At 43.1% G+C, this 12234-nt stretch overlaps 2 protein-coding genes across 3 annotated transcripts in view; one reads left to right on the top strand and one right to left on the bottom strand.

The window, feature by feature from the left end:
- DOCK2 (dedicator of cytokinesis 2) overlaps positions 1 to 12234 on the top strand; it is a 448837-nt gene that overhangs the window by 225208 nt on the left and 211395 nt on the right. The gene's annotated exons all lie outside the window — the stretch shown is intronic.
- The window catches only part of INSYN2B (inhibitory synaptic factor family member 2B), a 118828-nt gene continuing 111231 nt past the window's right edge, over positions 4638 to 12234 (bottom strand). For both annotated transcript variants that reach the window (XM_003268644.2, XM_030825189.1), the window contains exon 4: positions 4638 to 7756. In XM_003268644.2, coding sequence (XP_003268692.1) covers positions 7570 to 7756 — 187 coding nt within the window. In that variant the 3' untranslated portion in view covers positions 4638 to 7569. The remainder of the gene's footprint in view (positions 7757 to 12234) is intronic.

Raw genomic sequence — 12234 nt, 5'->3', positions numbered from 1 at the left:
AGTGTTGATGTTTTGTGTTGCTTTGATTTTGTTCCCTTTAATCCCTGACTCTCAGCTACTGCAGGTATATTGTTTTTTATTTTAAAACAAAAAAGCACACCAAAGACAATGACACCAGCAAGTAACTTCTCATCACCTCCATCACCCATCCGTGATTTCTGTTTGTAGAATTGAATTTCATCGGGCTTGGTGTGCTCAGTGGAAAAACTGTGTGAATCACTCTCAAGTTCAGCAGTTAACATGACTCAGCCCTTGGTTCATGAGCAAGAAGGCTTTTCTGTCAGCATAACCAGGGTATCATAGCACTGTGTCTGCTACCTGGGAAACCAAGATGAAGCACCGAGTAGAGGTCACCATGTTTAACTAATGATTTAAGAAATAAGGGTTTTTGTCAGGAGCAAACGTATGAGTTTCATTTGAGTAAAATCTAATATAGTATACTTACGGATTCTAAGAATTTGTGAAAGCCATTTATGATAATAAAACTCTTATTTGCTTCCAAGCAAATAATCTTTTGTTGCGATTTTACTGTCTTTTCACTTTAGTTCTGCTTTAAGCCAAGGCAAAATGCTTTGCCCAAAATGTTCCTTTAGTTAGACCTTGTCTCTTTTAAATGGCATTTTCTCTGGAATGGACTAGGTCACATGTAATAAATTCTGGCATTTTAATAGAAACATTACAGGGAAAATAGTTAACAATCCGCTTTAATTTCAAAAGTCATTTACTCTTTGATATGGTAAGGCAGTATCTTGGTAAAATGTGCAGAATGCATTGGGATTTAATTATGATGACAATTTATTCTGAAACAATGTTAAACTGGACCATCAATATTCAGGACAAAGATCTTGGCGGGGGAAGGGTACTGGGAGAAAGCATTAGTGTCTTTTTATTCCAGGGTCCTGAATGCCATGTAGACCTCAGGAGAGTTAGAAGCCTTGGGCATATTACCAGTGGCAGACCCTAATTTCTATAAAGAGCTGAGACCAGGGCATGATGGTGAGAAGATGGAAAAATTGCTCTTTCTATTCCTCAGGGACTTAAGTTTCTCTTTGGGGAAGACTGGTTATTTGTTCTGGGAATAAAACTAAAAAAAAAAAAAAGAAAAAAAAAAGAAAATCACACATACATAAACCAAAACCACAATAATAGGTCATTTAATTCTAGGAATTAAATAATCCATCAATCATTTTGGGAATATACTATGAAATAACTTGAATGCAGATATCCTCAATTAAAAAGATAAGTATTCTGTTTATATACGTTGGTTTTATATTTGATAAGTGTCAAGTTTCTGAAGATCCTTTTGGTTTTGGTGGGGAGCAGAATGAAGATAGAGTTGTTTATGTATAGATTTATACATATCGTTCGGGACTGTACTCACTATGCTATCATCCTAATATGAGGACTGAAGGACCAGGGATAAACTGGTGTATGCCTACTGAATCTAATGTACTCATTAATTTATTTCTGCAACGAGTATTTAAACCGCATTGTGGTACATGATGGAGATAAAAAGGCAAGCAAGAATAAGCAAGATTCCTTCCTTAGGAAGACTATGGTCTAGATAGATACCTTGATCAAAGAATGACGCAGATATATGTACAAGGACTTCAATGGTAAGGTCCCTTGTGCCAGGCAAATATCTGAGAGGGGTATTTGGCGTGGTCTGGGCTGAGTTGGTGGTAGTCATTCACGGGAGGCATGACCTGGGAAACCCCAACAGAGCTGCAGGCTGGGCAGGGAGGGTGGTGTAGGTGGGGAGTATTGCAGGCAGCAGGAACAGGAGCCTTTAGGGACTGAAGGCACAGTAGGTCCAAGAAAGCCAAGAAGGCTGGCTGAGACTGGAGGGCAAACACTGGAAGGGCCTGTGGTGGGAGCTTACAGGAGAGTCAGGGCAGGATGTGCAGGGCTTTGGGCCACAGCAACATACCTGGTCTTACTTCCTAAGTATATTGGGAAGCCACTGAACAGTTCTAAGTCAGAGTGTAATGTTATTCCCATCCAAATTTTGCAATGATTGCTTTGGCTGCTATGTGGAGAAGTTATTTGAGAAGTGAGAGAGAGGCCAGATGCGGTGTCATGCACCTGTAATCCCAGCACTTTGGGAGGTTGAGGCAGGAGGGTTGCTTGAGCCAGGAGTTTGAGACCAGCTTGGACAACATAGCAAGACTCAGTCTTTACAGAAAATAATTATTTTTAAAAAAACATTAGCGGGTTGTGGTGGTAAGCACCTGTAATCCCAGTTACTGGGGAGGCTGAGGTGAAAGGATTGCTGGAGCCTACGAGTTTGAGGCTGCAGTGAGCTATGATAGTGCCACTGCACTTCAGCCTGGGTGACAGAGTGAGATGCTGTTTCAAAATATATTTAAAAAATAAGTATAAAAGAAGAGATTGCATGTGGGGAGACCTATTGGGGAGGTTCCTGCAGAGGCCAGTTGAGAAATGAAGTGGGTTTAGAACAGGATGCCCACAGTGGAGAGGCACGCTGACCTGAGACTTGGCTTAGTCTGGCAATGAGAGAACCAAACTCTGTGTGTTGCCAACGGATGCATCCCTGCTCTTCATGGGCTGAGAGTTCCGTAGGAGGCAGAGAGAAATTAGACATTTGCAAAACCTCAGGAGTAGGGGTGGTATGATATGGTCCACAGAAATTTAGGCTGTAAATTGGTGAAAAGAAGACGGGGAGGAGGTTGAGGTGAAAATACTCAAAAATGGGATTATGTTCATTAAACCAGTCAAACGTGGTTTGCGCCGAATGCCGACTGTGTTGGATTAGGATTTGTCCCCCGCACTTTTTCTTGCAAGCAATGCTTGATGGGCGTAGTGATCATAAAACATCTTTGTTTCTTGGCATTTATAAAAAGAAATACATTTTTAGCATACAGCAAGTTGCCTTGAGCAGCTTAAAATGAGAGCCTTTTCAAGTGAAGGTTATATTGAGGATTCAGCTCAGCTAATGAAGGTAAGAACGGGTTTCAAGTCTATCCTCATGCTTCCTGGAATGGCCCTGGCCCCTCACACATTCCACCCACCAACCACATTGCTCCCAACACCTACTTCCCCACAGGATTGCTATAAGCCCTTGGACAAATCGTTTAGCCTTCCTTAATTGACTCGTGCTTAAAATGGAAGGGACCTGGCTCTTAAAGTCTCTTTCACCTCTAGGATATTTGATTCCACACAACAAGAATCTTTAATTCCCAGAGTGCTGTGCTGTATTTTATGTGCCCATGTCCTCTTTTGAATCATGGACGACTTTATTAGTTAACACTCATTGTCATGGTTTCTGGTGGATCCATTTTTTTGGAGATACACTCTTGCTCTGTCACCTAGGTTGGAGTGCAGTGGCATGATCATAGCTCACTCCAGGCCTCCCCATCTTGGGTTTAAGCTATCCTGCCTCAGCCTCCTGAGTAGTGGGGACCAGAGGTGCAAGCCACACTCTTGACTAATCTTTTAATTGTTTTAGAGATGGGGTCTCACTACGTTGCCCAGGTTGGTCTCAAACTCATGAGCTCAAGCAGTCCTCCCACCTTGGCTTCCCGAAGTGTTGGTATTACAGGTGTGAGCCATCGTGGCCACAGGAAGTGTTCTTCCCTTGCCCCGAGAAAAACCTGTTTCTGAAAACCACTGCAGCTTCACGGAGGTATCTTCCTTTCTCTCTCCCAATTTACTTCAATCCACAAATGACTGAATATGTGTTTGTTGAGCACCTGGCCCAATGTGTACCCTACATTGTGCTCTTGGCTGTCACTCAGTTCATTTTCAAGGCACTCTTGGGAGGCAGGGGGTATATCAGAGGAATCAGAGGTTCACAGAAGCTAAGTAACTTGCCCAAGGTTATGCAGCAAAAAGAAGGTAGCAGAATGCTGTCAAACCCAAGACTTCTGATTCTATGACCAGGGTTTGTTTTTGTTATTGTTTCTCTAAACTGAGGTTTCCCAAAGTGGGAGACTCACTCTCCAGGTGTAAACCCAAGCTGGTTTTAGATGGTTCGTGGAGAAGGCAGGAAAAAGAATACTGAATCACATGACAGGAAAGTTGTTCTCTTTTCAGTTCTCTCTCAAACATCCTGATTAGTCAAGTAGAAAATGGGCTTGGTGTGAATGTGGCTTTAGTATGTGTTGAATATTTGCTAATATCCCGTCTTAACAGAGAGCTGGTCTCAGGCTTAGCAGCCTCAATAGCAATAGGGTTTAGCAAGAATTTAATAAGATATATTTTTATTTCATCTTCTATTTTTGGAACACGATATTGTTTTTCTTCACATTGGTGATATAAACTTGACTTTTAAGAAAAAAATTAAGGGGAAAATAATTAAAGAAAAGTACTGAATAAATTAGAGTTCAGGTGTCTGAGCATAATGATAAAATCATGCATGTGCATCCATGGGAATGAGGCTGGGAGCAGCTCTCCATTGATTCATGCTGCCTCCCTCGCTCACGGGACACACAGGGTTTCATGTGATCATCGTGACACTAAGTTCTGAATCTGATCTTTATTTATTTCCCTTAGAAATATATAGAAGCAATTATAATGAAAGCCATACTTGCCCTTAGACCATTGAGGTGTCCCTCTTAAGCATACATTTTATAACCGAAATCAACCCAAGCCAGTAATGGAGTCTTAAAACCTAGAAAAAATATGTAAGTTTATTGCAAAAGATAATATCCCATTTAAAACAGTTTAGAAATTTACAAAACCTTACATCAGTACATCGTCTTTAAGAAGGTGCTCTATAGATGAGCTGGTATTAAGTTCCAAGGATAGTGAGTACGCATTTATGCATTATTTTTTAAACTACAGAGAAAGCAGCTACATAAACTCCTGCAATTTAAGTTGATGTATTGGTCTTTTTCCTTTCCATTTTATAAAAGTAATTTTTGCTAAATTAATGTCTCTCCAGAAAACCAGATAACCTCAAGTACAGCATTTCTGTAGAATATCCTTGTAGATGTTACATAATATTTTACAAAGAAGCAGTGATTTTCACATGAATAAGTGAGTATGCATTTTGGTATATGTGTGTATGGTATTTTAAACATACAGACGATCATTTTTGTTCATCAGGAAAATGTTTATGGAATCCTATTTCCTCACAATGCTTTTAAATATCAATTTTTCAGAAGAGAACTCCTTCCCAGTTTCAGGTCAGTGGCCCAAGCAATGCGGTGTTGTGCTTTGGTGTAGAATCAGTATAGCCTTGTCTGGCTGTATTTCTGGAAATGTCAACATTTTCTTTTTGTTGTTGTTGTTGGGGAAGTGCAGAAAATGTCAACATTTTCTAGTCCCAGTTTTATTTAATTCAGTTAAGGGTTCATGTGAGGGCCCCAACTGGAAACATATCTATGACCACATGAGCTTATTAATTTTGGTGAGGTACCTCAAACGTCTCTTTATCTTGCCAGGCTAACTTTGGCCAGTAATCCAGCTCAGCTCTGAGTCACTCAGCTCACATAATGTGGAACGTGCTAAGAGTTTATAAAGTAGGAAAGCATATGTTCTTATCTCTATTCAAGAACGGACAAACAGGCCCTGGAAATTTAAGCCATTTGCCAAAGGCTAGTGGGATAGACTGCTTGGTTGCCTGGATCTCTTAATTCTAGGAACAGGGTTATTTACATTCTAGCATGATGCCCGAGAACACAAATTCACATGAAATTAGTGTGAGCAAAGCAAATTAAGATGGAAGCTCTACTACAAGATAAAATTACATAAGAGGTCCCAAATGATTTCACTTTATTGGATTATCCTCTATTCTGTTCTTTTCCATTGCTGGGGCTGATTGAGAGTTGATCGTATGGATACAGGAAAAAAAAATCTGTGACTTCTAGCCAGTGGTAGCATATCTTATTGAAATGTGGCTTCTTAAGTATGACAAGTGTATTTATCTTAATTCTAACATGACTTTATATATTCCGGTCTCATTCTGTGGGCTTAAACATTACACTAGAAACAGAACAAGAACATCTTGAATGACATTCCAAGACTTAAATAGTGCAAGCTGATATTCCTTGCCAAATTTCCCTTTCATTCTCACGGAAATAGCTTTGTGCACTGCATCACTATGACAGGGGAAGGTGAAACCATCGGAGTGGTTTGCTCAATTAGGCTCAATTTGCAGTGGGGTAGGTACATCCCACGAACACACAGGATTCTGTGCTCTGCAAAGATTCTAGCTTAGACACTGGATCTTCAGCCAAGGAAATTACAAAATACCTTCTTCGTTTAATATATGTTTAGTTTCAGGATCCCTTTCTAGCAATGTCAATCTAACCACATGCTGATAGAGAATTTAATTCAACCAGAAGGAATCTGAGCCTTTCCATCCTACCCCTCATCCACAAGAGTATATTAGCAATTACTTAATTATGTTACTTTAGTAGTTTATTCAGCCATGCAAGTTTGACTGGATCCACATGTATGTAGGTCTTGTCAACAGAATGAGCCAGACCTTGAAAAACTCAGACTTCGGGATAGAAAGATATTTAAAACTAAAACAGAAAAAACTATATCCTCATCCACAGTCCTGCTAGTTTTTCAATCAGGTGACCATTGCGTGGTCACCAGGAAGGGAGACTGTGTCGATTAATATATGTTTGAACCTATCTACACGGCTGTTTCTGGGATGGAGGGATGAGAAACAGTGTTGTGTTTTATCTTAGCCTTATCTATGTTGCTCATAAGATGTAACTGATGGATAGGTTGCTGGATCTCATGATTTTAAATATTGCAGGTAAGTTAACTATGGAGTCCTAAAGTTCACACTGAAAACAGATTCCACCCATTTGCCAGGTGGTCTTAGGCCCCAGGCAAAGAAGAACGTGATGGTTTAGGGTGGGCCCTGGAACAGCTACAACTGCTGAAATCCTCTTTGAATTACACTTGTCCAGCACAGCCACACCAACAAGTTTATACCTTGGGGTGGCCTGACTCTGCCACAGGCAGAAAGGTTCATGCACCATGAGATGACAGAGCCTTAATTTGGGATCAAGGGGCTAATTAAAAAGGAAAACAACCCAACACACCAGGGTGATCGTGCATTTTATGCCCTGCCCACTTCTCTTGTGCTTATTATGTATGCTGATATCTTAGAAAACTGCCAATTTATCTCATTTTTTTTCTGTGGTACCTGCTTATAACCTATAACCTCCCTCTATCTTCTGGCTCTGCACAACACTATTTTTTTCTTTTGGGTTGATGAACCCAGGATGGGAGGAAGTGCTTAGCATTGCGGAGCTGTTGGAAGGTGTAGTGTGGGGTTTTGCTCGTGGTGGGAATCTGGACTTGCAACTCAGCATGAGTTCTGGCTGAGTGTGACAGGGAACTTGGCAAGTGGTCACTCTAGTGTCCGTGAAGCCCTCAGCAAGCAGTGGCACGCACTCAGGTAAGGATGGTGGTCAGGTGTCCAGCAGCGGCTACATCAGATCCAAGGCTCTTCTGTTTCACAGGCCAAGGGACTCACAGCCCAGGGCCTTTGCAAAGAAGCAGGACAGGCCTTAAGTGCAGTGGATTTCCCATCTCAGGAAGTACGTGGAGGTGGGGGGCTGGGGGATGGTCCCAACCAGCTCAGATCCACCAGAAGCATTTCTTTTTCACCTTCTTGGTTTTCCGCCTTAAGTCCTGCTTTTCCGGGGCTGGGGGTTCTGCTGGGGACTTTGGTGGGGGCGATGCCTCCTCAACTGGCTCTGCTTCCTCCAGACTCTGCAAAACTTCATGGAACCTGCCTTCCTGCTGCCGAAAATCATACTCTACACTGAAAAACACAGAGAGGAAGGAAGGAAAGTAAATTCGGATCAGCACAGACTGATTTAGCATCACTCAGCCCCAATTAACATGGAAGAGCATGAGCTTTGGGATCCAATCCTAGATCCTTAGGTACCTACTGGCTGTTTGACCTTGGGAAAGTGATGCCACCTCTCTGAACCTCTAGTTCTTCATTGATTGAATTGGCACCTGTAATGCCTTCCTCACAGGGATGTTATTAAGGGTCAGTGAGACCTGATGGCAAGTGTTCTGTAAATATTGGCTCCAGTCTCTCTCTTAATCATTAATGGGGTTTTTGCGTGTGTTATGCATGAAAACTGTCTCATTATTAAAAAATAGGGATAATACAGAGGAACAGACAAGAAAACTGGCAGCTCAGTTTCATCATCTGTAAAATGGAGGTAATATGAGCACCTATCTCAAAGGCTTTCTTTGGAATTAAGGTGTGTAAACTGAGATAATACAAATGAAGGGCTCAGAGTAGTGCCTGGAGTGTGCTAAGTCCTCCATATGTGTTAGCTTCTATTACTGCTGCTATCATCATCATTAACATAATTTCTACCCATATCTTATGCCTTGCTCTTTGAATTGCATCTCAACTTCAAGATGTATCTTGGAGAGCTTCACATGTAAGACTGCCTTGTAGTATTCCTCAATACGATGTATTTAAATATTCCTCTACTGATGGATGGACATTCCCAACCTCTTTTTTGTTGTTGTTTTTGGCTATTTTACTTGTGTGTTTTGGTGTCATTAACATACAGACTCCATTGTCCTGTGCTGATTATCACAAACATTGAGGAGGTAAAAGTGAACCTGTCGCAGACCAGGGGTCCCTGAGGTCAGGGGAGGTGGGCTTTGAACAGAAGTCTGTCCTGTGGGGAGTGGGTGCTGATGCTGTCTGTGACCTCTGCATGTCTGGGAGTCAGGCCAGCAGACCTCAGGGGCTCTCAGCCTGCTTGATCACTCTGGTTCACCCTCCCCAGAACCCAGAGAGCTGGGGCAGAAAAAACGAATCCTCTTAGACATCCCTGTGGGCTGAGCACGGGTTCCCTCTGTCCTTAATTGTCCACTTTCCTCCATGAGGAGGATTTACTTACAGAGGAGTTTTCAGTGCCAAGATGCTTCTAAGAAAGCTCTTAAGCTTTTCGATATGTTTGTTACCTGGTTTCATACCAGGGGTCTCAGAAGGCCCAACGATGAGGAGCCAGCATGGGAGTGTGGAAAGTGGAGGAAACGTGGTCATGAAAACAGTGCCTTTTCCTTGTTTAGCCAGGAGGAAAATGAAATGTTGCATCTGGAAGACCAAAGACCCCATGTTGGTTTATGATGTGGCATGACTGGCCAGTGCCTTTATACCCAGCAAGGGCTGGAAAACAGCTGTCATTAAAGGGACATCTGCCCTTGCTTACTATCCCCATGTCACCTCCCAGGGCCGGGACCTGAGTTCGTGCTGCTGCAAAGGCATGTTGCCATTGCCATGCATGACAAATGAAGTCCCAAAGGATGCCTTGTCCCTGAGCATTCTGAGATGGAAGAGGCAGAGCTGAAGAGTCAGAGGAGTGAGGGGGCCCGTTTTATAGCAAGGCTGATGGGGTGTTAGTTCTTAGGGAGCACTAGGAAAGGGTATCTGATTGTTTTGTTTCTGTATTTTTCATCCAGGCTTGCTTCTCCTCCACTTACATCCCTTCTCTTTCTGTTCTCCTTGGCCCTCTCTATGGGGACATAACCCTGGCTGGATGACCTACAGGCCATTATTATATTAAATTAGAATTATTATATTATGGATGAAACATAGGCTGTGTTTTTTAAAGCAAAGCTCCATAGTTTCACTGTGAGATCTTGGGGAAGTCATTTCCCACTTCCAGGCTGTTGTGTCCTCATCTGCAAAATGAGTAGTGCCTACGCAAAGGATCTCAGTGAACCTTAAATGCCATGTGCATATACAACACGCAGCACAGAGTGGGCACCAAGTATTCAGACAGTCACTCGACAAACATTTATTGAGCATCTTCTTTGTGGCAGGCCCTGTTCTGGCTGCTGAGGAAGGAATGGTAGGCAGACAATCTCCCTGGCCTCCTGGCACTGCTAGTCCAGTGACTCTGTGTCCTCAGTGCTGGCATCAGTAGCTGTTAGAGACCTTCTAGCCAAAGCCCAGAATTTGCCAGGCCAGTGGGCAGAGGCATCTGCAGACTCACATACTGACTCTCTGTTTCAGGAAAAACTCTCAAACCATGTTTTTCCTCTGCTCTCACACCACAACAACCATCAACACAGAAGAAGACTTCTATGACCAAATGTGTGGGAGTTTCTCCCCACTACCAAGCAGTGGCCACCAGTTGGGTGTCTTCCAATTCAGTTCCAGCACTATCTGCCCAGAGATAGCATCAGATTCCACAGATTGGGGGCTCAATCCCACAAGACTTCCCCCTTGTTCCCCCCACTTACAAGTCTGGGACCCTGGAACTTCTGACTGACTAGCTTCAAGTTGGGGTTCCCAAAACCCCTTCTTTGGGTTTGATTAATTTGCTGGAGTGGCTCACAGAACTCAGGGAAACACTTGCTTACATTTACTGGTGTATCATTCAGGATATTGCAAAGGATACAGACGAAGGGATGCGTGGGGCGAAGTATGGGGGCTTCGGCCCCCTGTGTAGCACTCATTCTTCCAGGGTATGGGCAGGACCCACTCTGGAATCAGTCTCTTAACCCGCAATCGGATTAGAGTCCTGCCTTAGGCAGGTGACAGGAGGACAGGAGAAGGTCAGAGAGAGAGACTCTGTTTCCTGAGGCCTGCTCCTGAGGCCTAACTCACCCAACATGATAACAAAACATTGTAACAAGGGCTATGGGAGTTATGAGCCAGGAACCATGGGTGAAAACCTATCTGTCTGTCTGTCTGTCTGTCTATCTATCCATCCATCCATCTATCTAATCTATCATCTGTTATCTACATATCTATCATCTATCATGTATCTATCATCTATCATTATCTATTATCTATCATCTATCGTTATCTATCCATCATCTATCATTATCTATTATCTATCTATCTACCTATCTATCTATCTACCTCTAGCATCTATTTGTCTATCTATTGATCCCCCACACATGTAGATCACACACATACACACATATCTAATCATAACATCACAGTCTCTCCTTCCAGGAGGTGTCACCTGGTACTGCACCCCTATTTGTCTGGGGTGTGGCGGAGTGGGTTTCTGTCTGTGCCACCTATACCTCATTCTCCCCAGTGGAAACTGAAGGAGATGGATTGAGAGCCTAGGCAACCCCTGCATTGCAGCAAGGAAGGACTTTAAAATGGTGAGTTGCAAGCTCTGATTCTCACTCCTCTAGCACCAGGAACACACATAGTTCACAGATAGGGGACATCTATATTCACAATGCTCCCAGCTCCTGAAATAGCCCTGCCCTCCCTATTGTGGCAGAAAAACAATCTTCATCATAGAGTACCAGATGGAGCCAAAGAGAGTGGGTACCCCCTCTAGGATTTTAGGAGTCTAAGATTTTCTTGTACAAAACATTCCATCCATCATCAGTCCATCCTGCTCTGGGCCTGACACTGTACCAGGTTCCAGGAACACAACAGTAAGTTAGACAGATGTGGATACTGTCCCCAGTGTGTTTGAGATAGGTGATTTAATAACAATTGCTTTCAAAATATACTTCTTATTTCTCTCAACTACTCCTACTTTCCAATTCTTCATCCATATGCTTCCACCAAATTATATGAACACACACATGCACCAACTGACTTCCTCTCCTTATATGTGAAGTGTCTCTGACTTCATAGTTCAAATAAACAATGACAACAAACCAGCTGAGTTTGACAAGACTTACAAGTGTCCTAATACCTGTTTAAGAAAAATAGGCTGGGCGCAGTGGCTCACGCCTGTAATCCCAGCACTTCGAAAGGCCCAAGTGGGAGGGTTCTTTGAGGTCAGGATTTTGAGACCAGCCTGGACAACATAGCGAGACCCCATCTCTACAAAAAAATAAAAAATTAGCCATGTGTGGTGGTGTGCAGCTCTGGTCCAAGATACTTGGGAGGCTGAGGTGAGAGGATCACTTGAGCCCAGGAAATTGTGGCTGCAATTACCTATGAGTGCACCACTGCACTCCAGCCCGGGTGAGAGATTGAGTCCCCATCTCAAAAAGAAAATGATATTAATGCTCTGGATGATTCCAGAATGTGTATAGAATGGGCAGGCCTGGGTAGAAAAGACCGGGAGATGGAACGGAAACTTTGTCTCCTGTCACAACTTGAAGCCCAGCCCAACACAGAGGATAGAGTGAGGGCCCCAGAGTTGAACCCTCTTGGGTTTGAATGGAGGCTGCAGCACTTCCTGGCTGGGTGACCCTGGGCAAGTTTCTTCTCTTCCCATGGCTCAGTTGAACTTGGGAGCTACACTAGCTATCTCGCTGGCTGGCTGTGTAGATGGA

This window comes from Nomascus leucogenys, chromosome 2, assembly GCF_006542625.1.
Source record: "Nomascus leucogenys isolate Asia chromosome 2, Asia_NLE_v1, whole genome shotgun sequence".
Classification (NCBI taxonomy): Eukaryota; Metazoa; Chordata; class Mammalia; order Primates; family Hylobatidae; genus Nomascus; species Nomascus leucogenys.
Note: the sequence above shows the minus strand (reverse complement) of the source record. Positions and strands in the feature narration are given on the sequence as shown.